General features: G+C 39.6%; 1 protein-coding gene across 3 annotated transcripts in view; it reads left to right on the top strand.

Annotated features, from left to right (window-relative positions):
* The first annotated feature begins 4,552 nt into the window (after positions 1–4,552).
* The window catches only part of rtn3 (reticulon 3), a 19,190-nt gene continuing 3,774 nt past the window's right edge, over positions 4,553–19,968 (top strand). The window contains exons 1-5 of one of the 3 annotated variants that reach the window (XM_058394289.1): positions 4,553–4,859; positions 10,276–10,323; positions 12,224–15,031; positions 18,036–18,243; positions 19,458–19,596. In XM_058394289.1, the coding sequence (XP_058250272.1) occupies positions 4,775–4,859; positions 10,276–10,323; positions 12,224–15,031; positions 18,036–18,243; positions 19,458–19,596 (3,288 nt within the window). In that variant the 5' untranslated portion in view covers positions 4,553–4,774. The remainder of the gene's footprint in view (positions 4,860–10,275; positions 10,324–12,223; positions 15,032–18,035; positions 18,244–19,457; positions 19,597–19,968) is intronic. The other 2 variants (XM_058394290.1, XM_058394291.1) reach the window with 2 other exon arrangements.

Here is a 19,968-nt window from a genome sequence, read left to right as displayed (position 1 = left end):
ATCATAACTGTGGATATGTTCAAAGAACTAAACTCCTTCTATCTTATATGATCATTAATGTATACCCTTCCTGTTACTTTCCTTTTTCTTTCTCCTTTTTTCTTTCAGAAAATGTGAATGTCGTGTTTGTAATATTTCAGTATGGTTTGAATGTTGAATGTTCAGCATATATTAATTAATTAATTAATTAATTAAATAAATAAATAAATAAATAAATAAATAAATAAATAAAGGGTGTGGCTTGTCACTACTCGATCCGTACTGGAAACACGATTTGTACCGCGCATGTGCGGAAACTCGGGCTTTGTTCTGCGCATGCGCGACAATACTGCCAACAACACATTATTATTATTATTATTATTATTATTATTACTATTATTATTATTAAGTAGAAAAAAACAGTATACAACAAGTGAACTTATCAATAAGCCAGAGGGATACAAAAAATAATGAAATAAAAACAAATAAATAAATTTAAAAAACTAGAATCATATATAAACACTGTAAAGCTTACATATGTTATATGTTTTCACAGCTTTTTGATTAGTGCAATCACCTACAGAGTCAATATACTGTTTAATATTAACATTCAGCTCAAAACAACTTGGCAACTTGGTTTCTTTTGATTTATGAATATAGAATTTGGTTAAAAATTAAAATCAAGTTAATCAAGTAAATCTGAGAGCAATCATTCCTTCCAGTGGTAACAAAACCAAACAAAACATTTTTCCACTGTTGTGTAAACTGGGGGTAAATATTATCAATAATAAAACTATATGAATTCCCTCCATAGCTGTTTTGTATGTGGGCAGGACCAAAACAGGTAACCAAAGTTTCCCTAGAATCTTTGCAAAATGTGCAGTTTATATCATTGTCCTTCTTAAGTCTCTGTAAGTAGTGATTAGTTGGGTAAAACCTGTGCAGCATTTGAAATAAGTGGTAGTATGTGGTAGTAGCCAAATCTTGTTTTATTCTATATCACCCACAAAGCCAGACCAATACGAGACAGCAGGAGGAGTACATACAATATCTTGTTGAAACAAAGAACGAATAGTCTTATTTTGGTTTCTGAGTCGTCCTGAAAAACAAGCTTTCCCAGTAACTGTCTCCTTCACATCCAACAATAAATAGTGACCGCTGTTCTCAAAACCTTTGAAAAGGGAGATGATCCCTGCTAGAATGGCATCAAAAACTATTGAAAACTCCTTTGGAGAAACAGGAAGGATAAATTCACTATAATTGTAAAGCTGAACATTTTGATTGAAACGTTGATTAACCAAACAAATATGATTATCAAACCACTGTCGAAAGTAAAGGGTTTTGTTTTTGTATAATAAATACCTGTTGTTCCAGATTTTAAAAAAATCTATGAGGAGTAAAGTTGTGCTTATAAACTAGAGACCAAGCCAGCAGCATTTGTTTATGAAAGCATGAAAGGTTAAGAGGGATTTTATCAATATTATAATTACACAACAATAAGAAATTTAGACCACCTACCCTGGGGAAAAAATGGGATTAGGAATGAAATTCCATAAGGAAGTTGGACACTTAAAGAAACATCTGGTCCAATTAAGTCCAAAAAGTTGAGGCCATCCTTACTGTACTCATTCATCATAACAGATTTCTTCAAATAATGAGTTCGGTTTTTCCACACAACAGTATCTTGTCTATCATTTTACACATTTGGGGATCTACATGTAGAGACAGTGCAGTGTAGGTTAATCTAGAAATGCCCTCAGCTTTTGAAAATAGATCGCTACCTTTTAAAGAGAGGTTTCTTAGTAGCCACAGATTACATTTGACTTTTACAATGACTGAGTTAAAATTATTGAAACATCTCTGCTTTTCATCTTTGTCTATAACCACTCCTAAGTAGGTAACAGTGTTTTTTACAGGAATGCTGAAAATAGAATCAACATCACAGTTTTTTATAGCCAACAGTTCACATTTCTTCATATTTAATCGGAGACCAGATGCTATGGTGAGTAACTCCAATACTTTGATAGCTACAGGAATCTGAGAGCTGTTCTCTGGGCAGCAAGAAGGAAAAGGTAAGGAGATATAGGCCATCCTTGAGGGATGCCAGGCTTCACATCAAATCTGGCAGAAGACCCTAATTTTAGCTTAATGGAACAATTAACATTATTATATAAAGTTTTGATTGTATTGCAAAAAAAGGCCATGATACAGAAAATTATAACATTAAATTATTAGTAGTAGTAGTATTACAGCAGTAGACGCATTTCCGCACATGCGCAGTACAAATCTTTCTGGAAACGGTAATTATTAATAATTGTGAAAATAATATCAGTATATATCAAATTTAAAGTATTATATATTTACTATATGTTATTATTATGCTTCTAAAAATACATAAAAAAAAGAATTCTAACTAACTTTGGAAACTATAATACGATACATTATATATGTTTGTGCTTTTCCCGCAAAATATATAATGTTAATATACTTTTGTGCGCATGTGTAAATGTAAAAAATTCCATATTCTGCCAGCAGAGGGCGCCAAAGTCCATAAAACGTAAATGATATTACTAAAAGACGTTACAATTACCTTTCACTGGTTCTAAGTGGCAGAGTATGTTTCAGCATGACAATGCTCCTGTGATTGGTGTGGATGAACCTAAATGACCCTGCACAGAACTCTGTCCTCAACCCCGGAACCTGGAACGTTGACTGCTCCATGGACATCCTCGCTCAACATCACTGCCTAACCTCACTAATGCTCTTTTGGCTAAATGAATAAATCCCTACAGCCGTTCTCCGAAATCTAATGGAAAGCCTTCCCAGAAGAGTGGAGGTTATTATAACAGCATAGAAGAGACTACATCTGGAATGGGATGGTCAATAAATACACGAGTGTGATGGTCAGCTGCCTACAAACATTTGATAATATAGTGCACCAAACTGTACAACAGTAGTTCCACCAATAACATTTCTCCTGAACTTTAACTCTCTGCTCTGTCTACCCCCTGATTGTACCCCTCCTCCACTTTTTTTTTTTGCTTCATTTTTTTGTTTTGTTTTCTTTTGTCCTCTTTTTGACTCTACAGTAAAATTGTGATGAACAAAAAAAGTATCTCAGAATGCAAAACACGTCAAAGCTGGTGGATGGGCTAAAAAAGCTGAAGACCACATCAGGGAAGAGGTAGCTTAGTGGTGAAGGTGTTGAATTACTGATCAGAAGGTTGTGAATTCAAATCCCAGGTCATCCAAGCTGCTACTGCTGGGCCCCTGAGCAAGGCCCTTAACCCTCAATTAGTCAGTTGTATAAAATGTAAGTTGCCCTAGATAAGGATGTCTGCAATTTATCAACTTCTTATGGCTGCTTACAGCATACACCATGTTACAAAACAAACTTGTTTCAAGCAACGAGTTCATTGTTCTTCAGTGTTCTTCCCAGTCTCAGGACCTGAATCTAGTAGAACACCTTTGGGATGTGGCAGAACAGGAGATTTACAGCATTAATGTGTGCCTGAAAAATAATGGAGCAGAATCTCAAACGAATGTTTCCTACATCTTGTGGAATCAATGCCACAAAGACCTGAGGCTGTTCTTTACCCAGTACTGGTGTAGCTTTCCTAATACAGTGTTTGGTGAGTGTAACTAGCTAACAGAAGCTAACTATTCGCTGGCCTCCACAAGGAACAAACAGTTAAACAAACACTGGTCAGACATTTCATATTAAAAGTAGTCTCTGATTGGAGGCGTAACATCAGAGATAGTAGAAGCAGCTACATTATGTCATTTTCTATGCACGTTTAGTAATATTAGCAATATTTTATACTAATTGTGATCCCAGTAAAATCACTGGTCCAATACCTGAGTATAAAATACACTATATTGCCAAAGGTTTTGAGACACCACTCCAAATCTTTGAATTCAGGTGTTGTTTTTCAGGGGTTGGGCTTGGCCCTGAGAGGTCAGGCACTGATGCTGGATGAGTCAGGACTCTGTGCAGGCCAGTGAAGATCCTCCACACCAAACTCACTCATCCATGTCTTTATGGACCTTGCTTTGTGCACTGGTGTACAGTCATGTTGGAACAGGAAGGGGTCATCCCCAAACTGTTACCACAAAGTGGGAAGCATGAAATTGTCCAAAATGTCTTGGTATGCTGAAGCATTAAGAGTTTCTTTCACTAGAACTAAGTGGCCAAGATCAACCCCTGAAAAACAACACCTGAATTCAATGATTTTGGCAATATAATGTATCCGCCTATGTCTCTGCACATTGCTACAGATACAAAAGCTGTATCCTTGCTGTATCATTATTTTTCAGTGTTTTTTCTCCCCAGAATTATATCATTTGAATGTGTTTTTTTTTATTGTGATATATAGTTAATGTATATTAATATAAAGTCAGAAGTTTTAGTTGAAAAATACACAAACAAAATAAGCCATCATGCTGTCACTTTAAGTCAGTTAGTGACCTCTCACCCTAATAAACTAGTCTCGCTCTCTCTCTCTCTCTCTCTCTCTCTCTCTCTCTCTCTCTCTCGCGCTTTAGCCCCGCCCCGCCCCGCCCAGTCCTCCTCTTCCGCCTCCCCATGTTTCCCTCTTGTTAAGAAGCTCCACATGCGCGCGCGCTCAGGCGTCTCCCGGTCTTGTTCGTGGTGAGGTTGTGTGTGTTTTCCGCTCTCGGGGAAATATATTCCGGTGATCCGGGCCTGTTCACACGGACAGCGTTAACTCTGAGCTGTTGTACTTGTGTGTTGCGCTCTCAAACGCAATCCTCTGCAAAAAAAACCAACAACAACATGGCAGACCCCATGACACAGTCCCGTCAGATATCGTCGTCTCAAGGGCTGAACGATGGACACTCCAAAGACTCGAAGTTTTCCGGTAAGAGAAATAAGTCTTTGAATCGGATTTAATAACGTTTCCGTTCAGACAGGAAACAGAAATGATTCAGTAACTCGACTCACCCGTCATCCTGAGCAACATCTGCAGTGTTAAAGTCTTGTACTGTTTCATTTCACGTAATAAGACAATAGTCCAGGCTCAGGGTTTTGAACATTTGTTATTATTGATGTTTATCATTATTTGGCTTTATTTGCATCCCTATTCAAATCGAACTTTTTAACGGCGTAGGTGATCTTCCTACTGCGTAATAGTGCATTTGTAACCTTTATCTAGTATAAAAAGGAAATTAAAAGTCTTCTAAAGCCTCATCTTTGACCTTTACTTTTATAATTCGGTCCAGGAAATGGAGCTGGATGTTTTTTTGGTGACACATTTTCATGATCTCAGAGCTCTCTACTGCACTGCAGAGCTGTTGCTTTGCTACTGGGCGACGGCAAGTGTGTATGTGTGTGTGTATGTGTGTGTGTGTGTGTGTTGTACAAACGTACACGAAAAATACACGCGTTTAAACCTGCAATTGTCAATCCGAATTATATTTGTTGTCCTTTTCCACATTACTCGTGTATACGTCGACTAGAAAGAAAAGCCTCGTTATACTATACCCCTCTCTACACTCACCATTATAAACACAGCGTTTTAATATAAATAAACCCGAAGGGTCGTCAAATCAATCTTGTTTATATTTTGTGGATCCACGAGGCCCGAGTTCTTCTTTAAAGAGCGCATTGTAGTGTGATGTAGGTGGCACTGAGTATTGCTCTAGAGCTCTCTTCAAAATGGCCACCCATCGGGATGCCAGTTCTTTTGTTGATAGTCATGACAGGTGTTGGTTTTGGGACGTTTGTTTAAATATGATAGCACTGTTTCCATTTATAGACACCGCACTGTGATGCTACCAACAGGGGTGTACTTTTTTCTTTGTACTTTCAGTGTGCATGTTTACCTGAAAACATACTCTGCATAATTGGGACCTTAATGGAAAAGTCTACTCTGAAGTACAATACACATTCATTTGGGTTGGAGTAGGTCTGATGTGCTTGGTGATTCAGTTACAGTTCGTTTACAAGTGCCGTGTTTTTGTTGTTTTATGGAGTAGTCGGTAGTTGTGTCATCCTGACATCGCAACATCGCAGGAGGACGTTGCTGGCACGACTGCAGTTGAGTCTATAGGAGAATATTTCAGCAATCAGAAACGTACAGGATATTATTTAGGTTGGCTTATGAAGAGCCAAAGATGCCCGCCCCACCACACACACACACACACAATGCTTTCCATATGAATGATAAAATGTAATGTAACAAAATAGCAAACAACGGACCCAACGTTAAAGACTGCAGCCACACCAAGTTACAGCAAAGACTCGACTAACACTATGTTGCCAAAAGTATTGGGACACCCCTCCCAATCATTGAATTCAGGGGATGGGCTTGGCCCCTTAGTTCCAGTGAAAGGAACTCTTAATGCTTCAGCATACCAAGACATTATGAACAATTTCATGCTCCCAGCTTTGTGGGAACAGTTTGGGGATGGCTCCTTTCTGTTCCAACATGACTGCACACCAGTGCACAAAGCAAGGTCCATAAAGACATGGATGAGTGAGTTTGGTGTGGAGGAACTTGATTGGCCTGCACCAGAGTCCTGACCTCAACCTGATAAAACACCTTTGGGATGAATTATAGCAGAGACTGTGAGAGGCCATCCCCGAACTGTTCCCACAAAGGTGGGAGCATGAAATTGTCCAAAATGTCTTGGTATGCTGACGCATTAAGGGTTGTTTTCACTGGGGCCACTTCTGAAAAACAACACCTGAATTGAATGATTTGGAAGGGTATCCTAAAACCTTTGGTAATATAGTGTATGTTGGTCTGCTATTAATGTATGAAAATGCTACTGTTGTTGATGGTATTAACATGAAAGTTGAAGCTTTGAAACCTTATCTGTTTGAGCTGAGTGTACAGATGATATGGTGTGAAGACAGTCAGTCTAAAGGGTAAAAAATTGCTGCATCACTCTCTATAGGTAGAGATGATGCAAGGGCTAAATCCCACTGCTCCTACTATCCAGGCAGTCGAACTGCGATGTGGGTAATGTAGGAAACCGAAGTGATCAATGTGACAATAAGGAAACGTTTAAAGGAATTCAAATTAAAAAAAAATTCATTATAAAATAGGTGAAATCTTCCGCAGTGGATCTTCAACTGGGCAACCGAGATTTGTTGTGTTTTTATAATAAAACATGGAATTAGAATTTTTAAAGCTTTTTTTTATAAATATGCAAGTTGTTCAGGGTGAATTTTTCTTTTATACACCACAGATGACTTTTCAGGATAAAAGCTAATTAAAGGTACACAAAATGCACATTCCCAAGAAAGATACACAATAAATGTACAGAAAATATCCTATTGTTGTTGCCACCCTATTAATGAGGAGAAATGCAGTTTAGCACCTTTATTTCTGAGAATGGACCAGATCAAATCAGTTATGATCTGGTCATGCAGATATGGTCAACTATTAACCAGAATAAGCACTCATTTCAGTATCCCTAAAGCATGTAAAAGGCAGCTGAATTGTAGTGTATGTCCAGTCATTCACATGTCTTGGATAGATGTATGTAATGTAATCTGGTTCTAAGCGAAGCTGAACTGTTCACCTAATTAAGTTTGAGCTTTATAATTTAGTACTCAGAAACAAAAGCTTGAAATTGTTGGCATGGTAACTGCCGACCCTCTTCAGGTCACTCCAATGTCAGTAATATGAGCAGACTTGACACTTGTGGCAGGATTGATGGCCATTGTAAGACATGCAGCTTGGATATGTCCAGCATACTCGTAGTGTACTGGATTTCATCCGGAAGTGTCTTTTTACATGTTAGCAGATAAGTGTCACGTCTGAAACTGTGAGAAATGTCTTTATAAGCCTTTATATTGGATTTAGATTTTTTGCTGAAATGAAAAAAGTTATTAAATGCTTTTACTGTTAACCGATTGTCATTAGACTGCAATTAACAGGGGATAAAAATACGGGTTTTATGACTAGGCTTTTTTTTTTGTTGATAAAAGTAACTAAAAATTCCAGATGTAGCACAAGTATGACAACCAGATAACATCAACAGATGTTACGAAGCTAAATCTAGTAAAAAAAAAAGAGTGATGGTGTTGATCTTATAACCCTGTACTATAAAATCAACAGTCTGCCTTCAGGTTATCACACCTTTTCTTTTAAATAAATAAATAAATGTTTTAAGTGTTAACTGAGTCAGATAGGTGGCTGAGAATACTTGTTTTTCGAAGGATCTGTACACAAGTTGTGTCATGCTGAAGTTTCTAACCTTATGCAGCATTAATGTGGGTGTTTTTCTTTCTTTCTTTATTCCACCCACTGCAAAAGACTCTTTTTCATTTTTCATTGTGTGATTTTTAAACGTCTGTCAGAAAGCAAACTATAGCTAAATCTTTACAATAGGCTGATGTTTATATATTGGTAACTGACACAATAGGACCGAGATCATGAGGCTCTTTTGTGGTTGTCAGAATTTATATTTGGCAACATGGTTTTATTCAAGTTGACAAAGTTTTCCTTCATGGTTGATGCCGGTGAGATTAATGTGCACAAAAAAAATTGTTGTATTGCTTGTTGATTTCAGTTAATGACGTCAGTAAATAATCTCAACGGCTCTTGGACTAGTCATTACTAGAGGACTGTGTGGTATCTGGAAATTGTGTCTATAAGACCTGTGTTTAAACATTGGTTCTGATAACCAGATGTGTAAAGGGGGGGAAAGTGCTGACCATGTTTGTGTCCAGTTAGAATGACTCGTCACTCAAAACGCCTGTTCATCTTTGCTGTATGATGAAACGTTGCTATCTTGATGGGCATGCTCTCTTCCAGTTCTCTTGTAAAATCCCAGAGGTTTCACAGAATCTGTATCAACATGCATTGAACCTAAACTGGCAGCTTTTGGCCCAACACTTCCATGTTTGTGATTGATGTGTTTGACCACGGTTATTTAAAAACAGTGTGTATTGTGAGTCAGATAATGAAATGCTACCTGTGATAAATGTGAGCTGATTTACTAGCGTGTCCAAAATTATTTTCAGTGTTTTGGATATAACAGCTGCCAAATCGGTTAGTCAGATATAGTCTATTACATGAATGTTACTGTGTAAATCAGAGCACAAACAATGATACTGATACCCCTGGTCATGTCTACCACTGACCAGTGCTATCTAGGAGTTAGCTTTTGTTGAACAATTTAAAAAAAAAAATGTAGACATCTTTCTTAACATTAATTCATTTCATTCTTGCTGCTTCGGATTTGTTTCTTTAATGTAAATGTTCTTGAAATTTGCAACTTAACTATACAAGATCAAGGTCTCTGATAATCAACTTGATCAAGGCATCCCTGAGTTTCTTCATTTAATTGCATCTGTCTTGCCTTTATTATTAATCTTCTTATTATTATTATTGCAGTTAGCTCTTACCTTGGGAATATTGTTTTTAACAACTGATGAATGGCTGAAATGCATATTAGCCTTTGAGAGTTTGCTGGGTGTGTCTACGTGAAACTGGATGATGCACGAGGTGGTCCAGGGTGTGTCCTGTAGTGAAAGGAGCTTAGAGTAGGGTGAGGCAAGAATGTTGTGCGGCAGGTCTGCACTCCTAAACTCCAGCCAGTTCCACTCGCCTTGGTGAGGGTGCGGGTGAGCTAGAATTGCTGACTGGCAGCAATGCACTACCAGTGCAACTCACTCTCCTTGTGATTGATGGGAGCAGGTTAGTCCAGTAACGCAGCACTGATTCACTCACAAGCATGTCGCACCTTGATCTCTTTGGAGATGTCAAGACGGAGGCATCATAATGTATAAAGGCCTAGTGCTTGTGCATTTTAAATTTGTGGAAAATGTGAAGACCGAGCCTTGAAACCTGCAGTGTTTTTCTGAAGTGCAATCAGAAAACAGATTCACTACACAGATTACATAACTCCTCGGCCATGAGGCATTGTGTGGGTGCTTGTTTGGGTCAAATGTTGAAATCTATGGCAAGAATTTGAAGAGTACACAGAGAAATCTTTTCTGCAATGGTTAATGATTTGTAGAGCAAGCTGTCGGGATGTTCTCTTGGACCAGGGTAACTTCAGCTAGATCTACTTTGCTAGAATACATGTGTGAGGTTCCCATAATAGCAAAAATTGATGGACTTGATTCACAGATCATCCTATAGATTGACGCTGGTTTTGCACAGAAAAGATTGATTTGCTTTGAATGTAATCAGGTAAGGAGGCGTATGCGCGGGCACTGCATTAATATTATCCATTACTCTTTAATTTGTAAAGTATAAGAAGATTCTACTTTGATTCTATTTTCCTCTCATTCTTCTGTCCTCTTTATTTTTTCAGATTCCTTTTTTTCCTCTTCGCCTGTATCTCTCATTCAGTCTTCTCAAGGCAAGTGTATAGTTTTCTTCTGCTGCTGGCCTGCTTTTCTATCATTTTTACCTTCTCTTCTCTCTATCTTCTTCTGTTCCATCTCTTCTAAGAATGCCATCTCTTGCTCCGCTGCAGCTACGGTGCTCTCAATCCCTCTCTCTAGTGCCACCCTCCTGAGTAGGTAGCCACACCACAGCAGGTAGTTAAAGTGAAACTATTTGAATACGCAGGGTACTCCACCTATGTAACACAGAATGAATCAGAGGACAGGAATGTAACTGAAGAAGCCATTGTTTAATTCATGGGGCGAAAAAAATGTCGTTATCAGAGCCAAAGCCATGTGTGCCATGCCTGTAGTGCCATGCATTTACTTTGAAGGGAGCGTGAGTGTTTAGTCCTTCATGTTGCTGCTCATAGATGTTGGACCAAATTGTAAATTAAAATAGACATTCACTTTCAACCTTGCATTTGAACTTGGCACAGCTGGTCCTCTCCTGCCCCACATCATGCCTATAACATCAGGTCCCAACCGTAGACAGCTGTTTTGTTTATTGTAATCCCTGATCCGTAACCATTCTTGAGTACCTCCAGTATTTCAAGAATTCACTTTTCATTGTTGATTTAAAAAGCCAATATCCAGTATAGTTCCACTTGTCTTGTATGGTCATCACTCCCCCAAATCTAACATTGGCTACAAACCGGCAAGTAAAACCCTCACAGATGCTTGAACCGTGCTCTTTGTTAGTGTCTCAGCAGCAGACACTTATTAGAAGAACGGTGCTGTGGGTCTGGGATAATCTCAAGATTGACACATCATTTTAACTTACCAGAGTTCAAGTTCACTTTGTATAAGAGCAGAATCCTAAAAATGGATCAGGTTGGTATCCCAAAGGAATCCTGTCCTTGATGTTTCTCCTCGGCCACTATCTGTGTATGCAGACGCCTCCTTCCCATCTTTACTGGTACTGCAGGTAGAGTGACACAGGGAAGGGATCGACCACAAGGCCTGCTCCAGGCTATCCCCTCCATGGCTAAGGCTGCTAGCTAAACATTTCTGCTTATGCATGCAATATCTTATCGCAAGTTAGGATAAGGCTTTTCAATAGTTGCCATTTAGTTATTTCATTATTATCTATTTTGTCTCATGTCTGCACTGCCATTTTAGATTAATTACACGTTCAAAATCATGATGGTATTTATACTGAGGAAACATACAACAGCAGGGATGTCAACAATTACTGAACAGTATTTCCTCTTCGGTACTTAGACAGCATGCACTTGTTGTGGTTCTGATATGTACACTGTCGTGTATAGACGCTTTCATTTAGGACTTCTTTATGGCCTTGACAGACTATTTGAATTATTTATTCGTGTGGTAATTCTGCACTGTTTAGTGCAATGTAAATGTACGTTTTCACTATTGTTAAAGATGCACCACTAAGGGGACTCTTTTTCGTAATGTCGAAGGAGGTATTTCGTAATGTTCAAGATCTTCACTTTGTAAAGCAAGCATCTTTCATTCTGTGTCGTTTAGATTTTTTAAGCATACATTATTCAACTGGCATGCAAAGAATAAAGGCAATCCATTAAACCTTGCAATGCATGACTGCTTCAGCTGCACCAATCTGGATGGTCAACATCCTGGGAATGCTGTTTAAAGTGCTAGTTGAAATGCTGATTGCTAAAGTTTTTGGGGCCTGACTTTGGCTCAAACGAATCTCCTAGGAAAGGTACTTTAAAAAAGTACTTGAGATGATAAAATGCAAAATAATGCATATCAAGGTGAACAGTTTGCTTTCACCAGAGCTGCAAGTATGGCCCTCCACTTTAGCATATCTGTATGAAAATAGAGTGTGCCTTGATTTTTGTTTCCTCCCACCTTTCCCTTTCTTCCTTCCTACTTGTTTAATGGATGCAGACAAACGGGTGGCACTGGACTCTGAGAAGCCATCAGAAGGTGTGCCTACCTCACTTCGCTTTTCCTCCCAGCCAAGCTCATTTTCTCCTGGGACTTATGGAAACGATAACTCCATTCCCACGACTGGAATCAAGGATCGTAGTTTCCAAGAGAAAAGGGAGCTTTTTGAATCATCACTTGCGTCGCAAAAACAAGACTCTTCCCCTATAAAGATATCTCCTGTGTCTGAGCGAATTAAAGCATTGGAAGCTCTGGCTGCAAAGCAGAATGATTCTGATTGGAGTGATACAGGGTTTCATTTCAGAGAACGCCACTATGAAAAGTCTCATTCTGAGATTCATGGAATCACTCTTCGTTCATCCATTAAGAAAAAACCCACATCAAGTGAACAAGATTCTCCTGAATCGCCCTTTGAGATACTTGGTGATTCCAGGCGTGGAAGTGACTTCGAGGATACCGCCGACTGGATGAGAGCTCATTTGCCGCCAGCGCCTAATTTCAACATTGCAGAATCTGACTTTGATGAAATTAAAGAGTCTTCTGTAATGCCTGAATGTCCACCTGATGAGACAAAGAGCAAAGATGCAGATGTACAAGGAATTCCATCATCATTTGTAGGTGTACCTGATGAGTTCATGGACATCCCTGATGAAATGTCCAAACAAACCGACCATGATGATTTGAATCAGTCCAAGCAAGACACTGTTGAGGATGAGTCCGAATTCGATCTCAGATTTTTGCCTACAGCCTACATGTGGGACAAGCAAGACAAACCTGATGTGGATACTCAAGAACCACCTTTCCTTTCTGAAACTCAGGACTCTGAGATAACTTCACCTGCTGCACCGCCTGATTCTTTTGAGGCTCCTCCTCTGGAGTCTTTACCTCCTGTTCCCCAAGCTGACTCTAATGCAAAACAGCAACCTGCCACTCTAGGTGTAGAGACCCATGAAGCCGACAGCTCTGGTGAATCTGATGATACGGTTATTGAAGAAGCCAGTGGTGTCGGTAATGATGCTGTCGAGTGTGGATTCTCTCCAGACAAGCAGATTATTCCAAATGAACAAGAGAAACGGGGTCTTCAGGTGCCTATTATTAATGTTATTGAAACAGAGGAACAGGTTCTCAGTGATTATGAAGTGGAGCCTGAAGAAGAGGAAGATGATGAGCAGAGATATCAGATAATGCAAGAAACTGCAACAGAGGCTTCAAAACCATCTGAGGAGCTTTCCGAAATTTCAAGATCAGAATTTGAAGAGGCTGCTCCAATAATGGATGACCTTTTCTCACTGGAAAATCTGGCAGATTCTGATGGAGAGTATTCTCCAAAACATAAGATTATCAGTGATGTTAGCCAGGACACCAGTAACCAGACTTTCCTTCCCTCAAAGAGTCATGGCATGGAGGACTCTCAAACACAGTCAGCTGTACCACAGAATACAGATGAAACTTCAAGAGAATCTTCCTTCAACAACGTAAAATCAGACGAAACTACAGAAATTGTACCTGACCTTCCACCTAGTTATGAGGATCTTACAAGTGATTTTGACTCCAGTGATATAGACACATACTTGGATCATTACGCTAGTGAGGAACTGGCTTTAAAAGACCAGTTGAACTCTGGTGTTTTTGCTGTAAATAATCGGGATACGAACGAGTTACTAAAATCTGACCCTCTTCAACAGAGTCAAAATAATACTGTGCTTGCTCAGCAGCCATATGAGGAAACTGTCGATGACTTCAGTGCGACTATTGATGAAAGTAAGCAGAATTATGATGCTGAACCTGAGCCTTTTCCTTCTAACATTTCAGTGGCTGTCCCTATGGAGCCTCTGTCTTCTCAAAATACCATGCCACATCTAGCATTAGATGATGAGAGTGTAGAAATCGAGGACAAAAAGACAAAATCCGATTCAGGAAATTTTTCGTTGATTGAGGAGGACGATTACATCACTAGGCATGAAGAAGAGTTGCCGTCTTTCCAACAGAACACGCTTGCTCAGTTTCCCTCTTTTCATAATGATCCGTCCAGCAATATCATTGATGTGATCGCTGAATTTGTGGCCAGTGATGTAACTGAGGGACTACCGATGAGCAATACTGAACCAGATGAAATAAGCCAGTTTGATGATCCACATAAACCAATATCTCCAGAACCCAAAAGCAAACCCGACGCCATTGAAGCAGAATCCAAGCAAAATGAAATAGTCCAGCGGAATGTTCCTGATATACAGATATCTGAGGAGCCCACAAACGTATCTGATCTTATTGACACAGAATTTGAACAAGATGAAGTAATCCAGTGCAATGCTCCAGATTCGCAGATTTCCTCAGAAACCCCAAGCAAACCTGAGTCCACTGAGTCCGAATCTTCTCCAACAGATAGTTTTGTGGAGTTTATGAGAGAGTGTTTGAAATCTCAGCAGGATGAGGAGTCTCAAAGCCTTGGTGCAGTACAGACCGCTAAGGAACCTGTATCTGATGCTTCCCCTTCCCCTGCTATGATCATGGACATGGAGCAAGAGTGCCTTACTATCTGTGCTTTAAAAGAGCTTGGGAGTAGTCCTGACCAACAGGATGATATCACCATTCCTAAAGACATTCCAATCTCTGCAAAGGAAGTGCTTTCACAACCATTATATCAGTCTGAATCTTTGATTTGCTCAAATCCCTCTCCTCGCTCTCTACCGAATGAGAACCAGCCAGATGCCTCGCTAACCAAGGAGATAGAGGCAATCGACATCTGGGTGGCAGAAGCCTACCACCTTGCAGAGCATGTCTTGGCACTAATACTAACCCACCTGACAGGTAAAGTCCTCCCTTTAGGCTGTCAGCCTGCTAACCCTGCACTCAAAGAACGCCCTAATACTAAACAAACTCTCTTAACGTCTCTTAACAGTTTTGTACCTACGACATTATCATGTACACTTGCATGCTTTTGAAAAACCGCTGTATCTTTTGAGTATCATAGCCATTGACATTGGAATTGTCAGCTGTACTACCAAACAGGTAGTGATATACAACTTCTACACAATCAGAACAGAAAATTACCGTCCTGATGCCTGACTCTTTGATAATATGGCTGTCCTTTTTCCCTAATGGAAATGGAAGTTGCTCTCTTGGCTGTGGTTATGTTCTCCAAATGGCAAGCAATTATGCATTTTTAACTATCATCATATCCTTGAAATCCTGGCAGAATGGTTACATCCTGAAACACGTTCACTTGGTAAACTTGGTAATAGTTTGGACAATGCACAAAGAGGCAGTTCAGCTCTCGAATTTCAGAATTGGTGCAGCATTTTCTAGTCATATTAAAGCACTGTTATTTTAATCTTTTAGCAAAAACTGAGGGCAGAAAACCCTCATCAGAAGAGACATGAGGAAATCGTGTTGAATAATTGGATAACTACTAGGCAGTGCAGAGCATGCTGTGGGATGTGGAGTGGACTCTTGCTGTGATCGTATCAAGGACATATTTTTCATACCAGGTGTGATACGTTTCACAGTTTTATGTAGAGAACGTTGGCGTTTCTGCCTTTTGTATTGTCTGCAATTGGGTGTGAAGGCCATGGATAATCTTCACTGCACTGAATTCCACAGTGATATTTATAGGATGTCCCGAAATCTGTAGAGACCTCAGTACAGCTGGTATGAGTAGAGTAGAATGTTATGAAAACGACATGAAACTAGGTAAGGCTTCTCTTACCATTGCTGGAGGGCGAGCTTGGACTGATATTGAAATAGAAATGCTGCCTTTTTTCTGATTGGTTGAATGTTTTCCTTTTGGCATCCACAGTTTTCTATCATTTACAAAACCTTTAGCTTCCTCACACTGGAGCTGTGTAAAGATTAGCACAGGGACAAATAAAGCAGGAGGCATCAGTGACCTTGTTTCAGTCTTTCAAGGATGTCTTTAAAGCTGACTTGGAGAATTCCAGTATTTTCTGTCAGAAGGAATTGTTTTAATGGCTGTGCCAATAATTTTTTTTTTTTTTCCAAACAGTGAATCATGCTTTTTATGGATTTTGTTGCAGATTAGAAAATAGAACATTTCTGGCAAATGACATGCTGTTGCTATTTTTAATAATAAACGTTTACCATTTACGACGGCGCTTTTTAGCATCCACACCTCTACGTGCCACGACTGTGTGTTTTTTAAATGCCTGAACACACATGGCCACGTTCATATAAACAGCGCCGGGTGCCTTTAAGAGCTTAACAGTGCTGCTACTGAAAAGAGGCCACTGCAGTTTGGCTACCGCTGGGACGTGCTGGTGTATTTGGGGCCGCTTAGGAGAGCTAGAGCGAGAGAGGGAGGGATAATGAATGAGCACTCAGTCCATGCTGGCTCCCTCTGGGCACTAAGCAAAGCATGCTGGGAAAGACTCAGACCCCTGCAGAGAGTGAGAAGGAAACCCCACGCTAGTGCTCGTTGTTAGACTCGGAGCAGCTGAAACGGAGCAGTGAAAACAATGGTGTGCTTTCTGAAGCTGTGAATCATCGGCCTTGGTGTTGCAATTATGTCACGATGACACATTCTTTTTTTTGTAAACAGTTCTAACATGCGGCTTGTTTATAGCATAATGTTTATACTGGATAAATCGCTTTTAGTAGTAGATATCCTGAAATCACACATTTGTACAATTTATCCTTCATAGTGGAGATTTATTCAAAATATTCAATGCAGCCGAATGAAGCAAATTATAGTTTTATTTGAACGAAAACAATAATAAATCGGGTGCATTTGCCTGGAGTATAATTTTCAGCATTAAAACAAAATGCCTGTAAATTTAAGATTTTGTTTTTTAAGAATAAAGCACACGTGGATGCTGTTCTAGGCACAATGTATAGCAGAGCCACTGTTGCCACCCCAAAGCTGATTATTTCCCTATAACACTGTGCTTTATTTCTCATATCTTCTTAATTACAATATATTTTTCTTTTTAACTCATTGTGTTTTAACCAGTTTCTTACATTGATTCATACAAGTCATTCCTTTACTTTATTTTTTCTTCTCTCTTGAAGTTAGACTTGGCTCATGTACTGCAGAGCATCAATTTTTGAATGAATGAATTTTTACTATAAAAATTGTTCTGTGTTAGAAGTATTAGTTAGGAATGTGTTACAGGCTGCACTATTGTCAAAACTGCTGCCAGACTTCAACAGTGCTGTGGTATAAAATATATTATAACTGGTGTACAGCTACAATTCCTCGTACGTATTTTTAATGAAGGAGTTTATGGGACTTTAAATGCACAGGCTGTGCGGTGTATGTGTATATGTAACGTATAGGGAGAGACGAGAGTCTGGAGCGCAACCTGAAACGCAGTACGTGCTCACATTAGTCCGATCTTGTGCTGTAGTGGCCATGGAGGCGTCCTAGAACAGATAAGAAGGAGTTCTAACTGGAAGCAGAGATGTAGGTTGCAAGGTTGTGAAGAAAAGTCCACAACTCTGAGCAAGTTTGATGGCTCGAGAATGTTATGCAAAAACACGAGCGACACGCGAGCATATATACATCCCTGAGATGTTGAAGCACTTGCACTAAAGGCAGCTCTGTACATACAGGCTGCCGCTTATATAAGACTGACTTAAAAGGTTCCTTTAACACTCCAGTGGAGGCCATTTTGAGAACTCTGAATTGCATAATGGACCCATACAGAACTCTTTGCATGTCAAATATTTAAACATCATAAATGTTTTTAGTACAGGTTTGGGCAAGTCTGTGCATGAATTGTATTAATAGTTCCCCCCCCCCCCCCATTTCTCACTCTCTACACACACACACACACACTACCATTCTGTTTTACAGTGCATGACTTGGTGTACTGGCGGGATCCTAAAAAGTCAGGCCTGGTGTTTGGCATTTCCCTGCTCCTGCTGCTGTCTCTGGCAGCGTTCAGCGTGATCAGCATCGTCTCCTACCTGCTCCTGGCACTGCTCTGCGTCACCATCTCCTTCCGTGTATACAAATCCGTCATCCAGGCCGTGCAGAAGTCCAGCGAAGGACACCCCTTCAAGTAAGACAAACCATTCTGATTCTAACTTGGTTGTGCAGAAAAAGTGCACAAGCCTGGGGTAGCTCCTGGGTTTTAATTTTGGAAGCCAAATAAGGGTTAAAAAACAGGTTAGAAAATATCTAGGCTTAGTTTAAAATGATGCAATAATCAGATAGAGCCGGGGATTTATTTGCACAGTCAGTAACCTGCAGCCTTTTATTACACAACATCACCCTGATTTTGCTGTTTGATCTAGACAAGGCTTTCAGTAAACACTGCTATGACCAAATTACTCAAGTAGCTTTAACTCATGTTTTTGTCTGTTTGAATCAAATCCCCGAAGCGTCGTCCATTTTAGTGTGGTTTGTTTTTATGACAGTTGAAAACATAGTAATCACAATTTAAGTGTGAACCAACAGATGAACTATTTCTAGGAAGCAGGGGTCTCATCAGCATTTGGAGTCATTTATAGAGTCCGGTATAGAGTTTGTAATTTTGGACAGGGGCACTTTTTAATTTTTGCATAAGACTGATCAGAAATGAACTTAAAATTATTTTTCCCAATGACATGACACACTTTTGAAAGATATGTTAGTTATGTATATGTTTTTCTTATCCATTTCAAAAAAGATTTTTTTTTTTTTTTTTTGAAGTTTACCAAATCAGGATTGTGCTTTGGAGGGTGGTGTTGAGGACTTTTTGTTCTATCCATAGCTTTTCTTTCTAATTGAGCTTTCTCCATTTTGGCACATTGTTTAGTGAAGAATTTCGATTTTCTGTGATTCGATTTTACGTTTTACGATTCTGGGTTAAGTTTGAGACTACTGAGAGAAACCAAATAGAGACGGGCCTCTAAAAAGAAGTAGTTTATTTATGGCAGTATTGCCATTTTTGTAGACGTGAGTATAAGCGAGAAGGAAAAGTTTATTCAGATATTTAAGGGCGTTGCTCATGGGTATAGTGGCAGTGCCGAGGCTTGTCCCGATGCCTTTGTGACTCTCAGTAGCTCAGGTGAGCCACCCCTGCTCCATAGACTTAATAATAGCTAAGTTTCAATCAGTTATTTTGGATGTATATAATTACACCGATCAACTAAACATATCCATTTTATATTTTATCTCCGCTCTTCTTTGCATGCAGAAAGCCATGGAGATAATTGAGGGTGCAATTGCACTCAGTAGTGTTTAGTAATGTAGCTGATGGGATAATTAGGTTGACCCGTATGCCCGTAACAGGGAACTGATGGAGAAGGATGTCAGCTTGCCTCCCGAGACCTTCCGCAAGCACGTGGACGTGTGTCTGACCTACATCAACTGCGGACTCAAGCAAATGTGCCGCCTCTTCCTGGTCGAAGACTTGGTAGATTCCCTCAAGGTTAGTTCATCAGAATAAAGCAGAAATCCGACGCAGGTCTTTGACCCTGTGTGATTTATTTATAATGTTTGCTAAAGACAATGCAGCACTAATAGCTTTCTGTTTGTCCACCATGCCTCAGTTACATCTAGTCGCTCCCTCTCTCTCATACACACACACTGTTACACTCACTAAAATGTGTAACACACACCTAGTCCGTATGAGTGAGATATGTTGATAAGCCTCATTGATCATGTGACGACTGCGAGTGGGAGCTGGTGGTATTCAGAGGAAATAGTGCAGAGGTTTAAAGAGCTGGAGGACTGACCTAGAACAGTCTACCCTCCAGAGAGAAAGGAGCAGTTCACAGGATCTATAATTGGCTGCCTTCTC

The sequence above is a fragment of the Hemibagrus wyckioides genome, linkage group LG07, assembly GCF_019097595.1.
Source record: "Hemibagrus wyckioides isolate EC202008001 linkage group LG07, SWU_Hwy_1.0, whole genome shotgun sequence".
NCBI classification, from domain to species: domain Eukaryota; kingdom Metazoa; phylum Chordata; class Actinopteri; order Siluriformes; family Bagridae; genus Hemibagrus; species Hemibagrus wyckioides.
The sequence above is the reverse complement of the archived record's forward strand: the minus strand, read 5'-3'. Positions and strand labels throughout refer to the sequence as shown.